This window comes from Penaeus monodon, chromosome 22 (genome assembly GCF_015228065.2).
Source record: "Penaeus monodon isolate SGIC_2016 chromosome 22, NSTDA_Pmon_1, whole genome shotgun sequence".
NCBI lineage: Eukaryota > Metazoa > Arthropoda > Malacostraca > Decapoda > Penaeidae > Penaeus > Penaeus monodon.
Window position 1 is genome coordinate 19,140,306 of NC_051407.1, and position 385 is coordinate 19,140,690.

The following is a 385-nucleotide window of genomic DNA, read 5'->3' on the forward strand; positions in this document are numbered from 1 at the left end:
CTTGACTAGTTAAGTAGAATGGTAAACTGATAAAGCTTATCCCAATAAAACCTGATAAAATGATAATCACTATTATCTAACATTTATACCTCCAAGGCATTCCCCATCACCACTCCCCCTCTTCACTATCACTTCCTTCACCATACCCCACCTACTCTACCTGCACTTCATTAGCAAAGAGCTTCCTAACACCTTTTTTCTCTCTCTCTCCTTCGCAGCTGCCGCAGATCGAGGCGGAAGGGAGCGAGCTAAACGGCCGGCGATTCCGCATCGAGAGCGGGGAGGCGCTGGGAGACCGAGATGAGGTAAGCGTGCGGTGAGGTAAGCTCGGTGCGTAGAGGCGGGGACTCGGAGAGCTGTGTTCTTATGATGTATGAAGGCTGTG

At 49.9% G+C, this 385-nt stretch overlaps 1 protein-coding gene across 1 annotated transcript in view; it reads left to right on the plus strand.

Moving 5' to 3' along the window:
- Positions 1-385, plus strand: part of LOC119587349 (GTPase-activating Rap/Ran-GAP domain-like protein 3) — a 420,180-nt gene that overhangs the window by 92,307 nt on the left and 327,488 nt on the right. Inside the window, exon 3 of the mRNA XM_037936096.1 lies at positions 219-305. Coding sequence (XP_037792024.1) covers positions 219-305 — 87 coding nt within the window. The remainder of the gene's footprint in view (positions 1-218; positions 306-385) is intronic.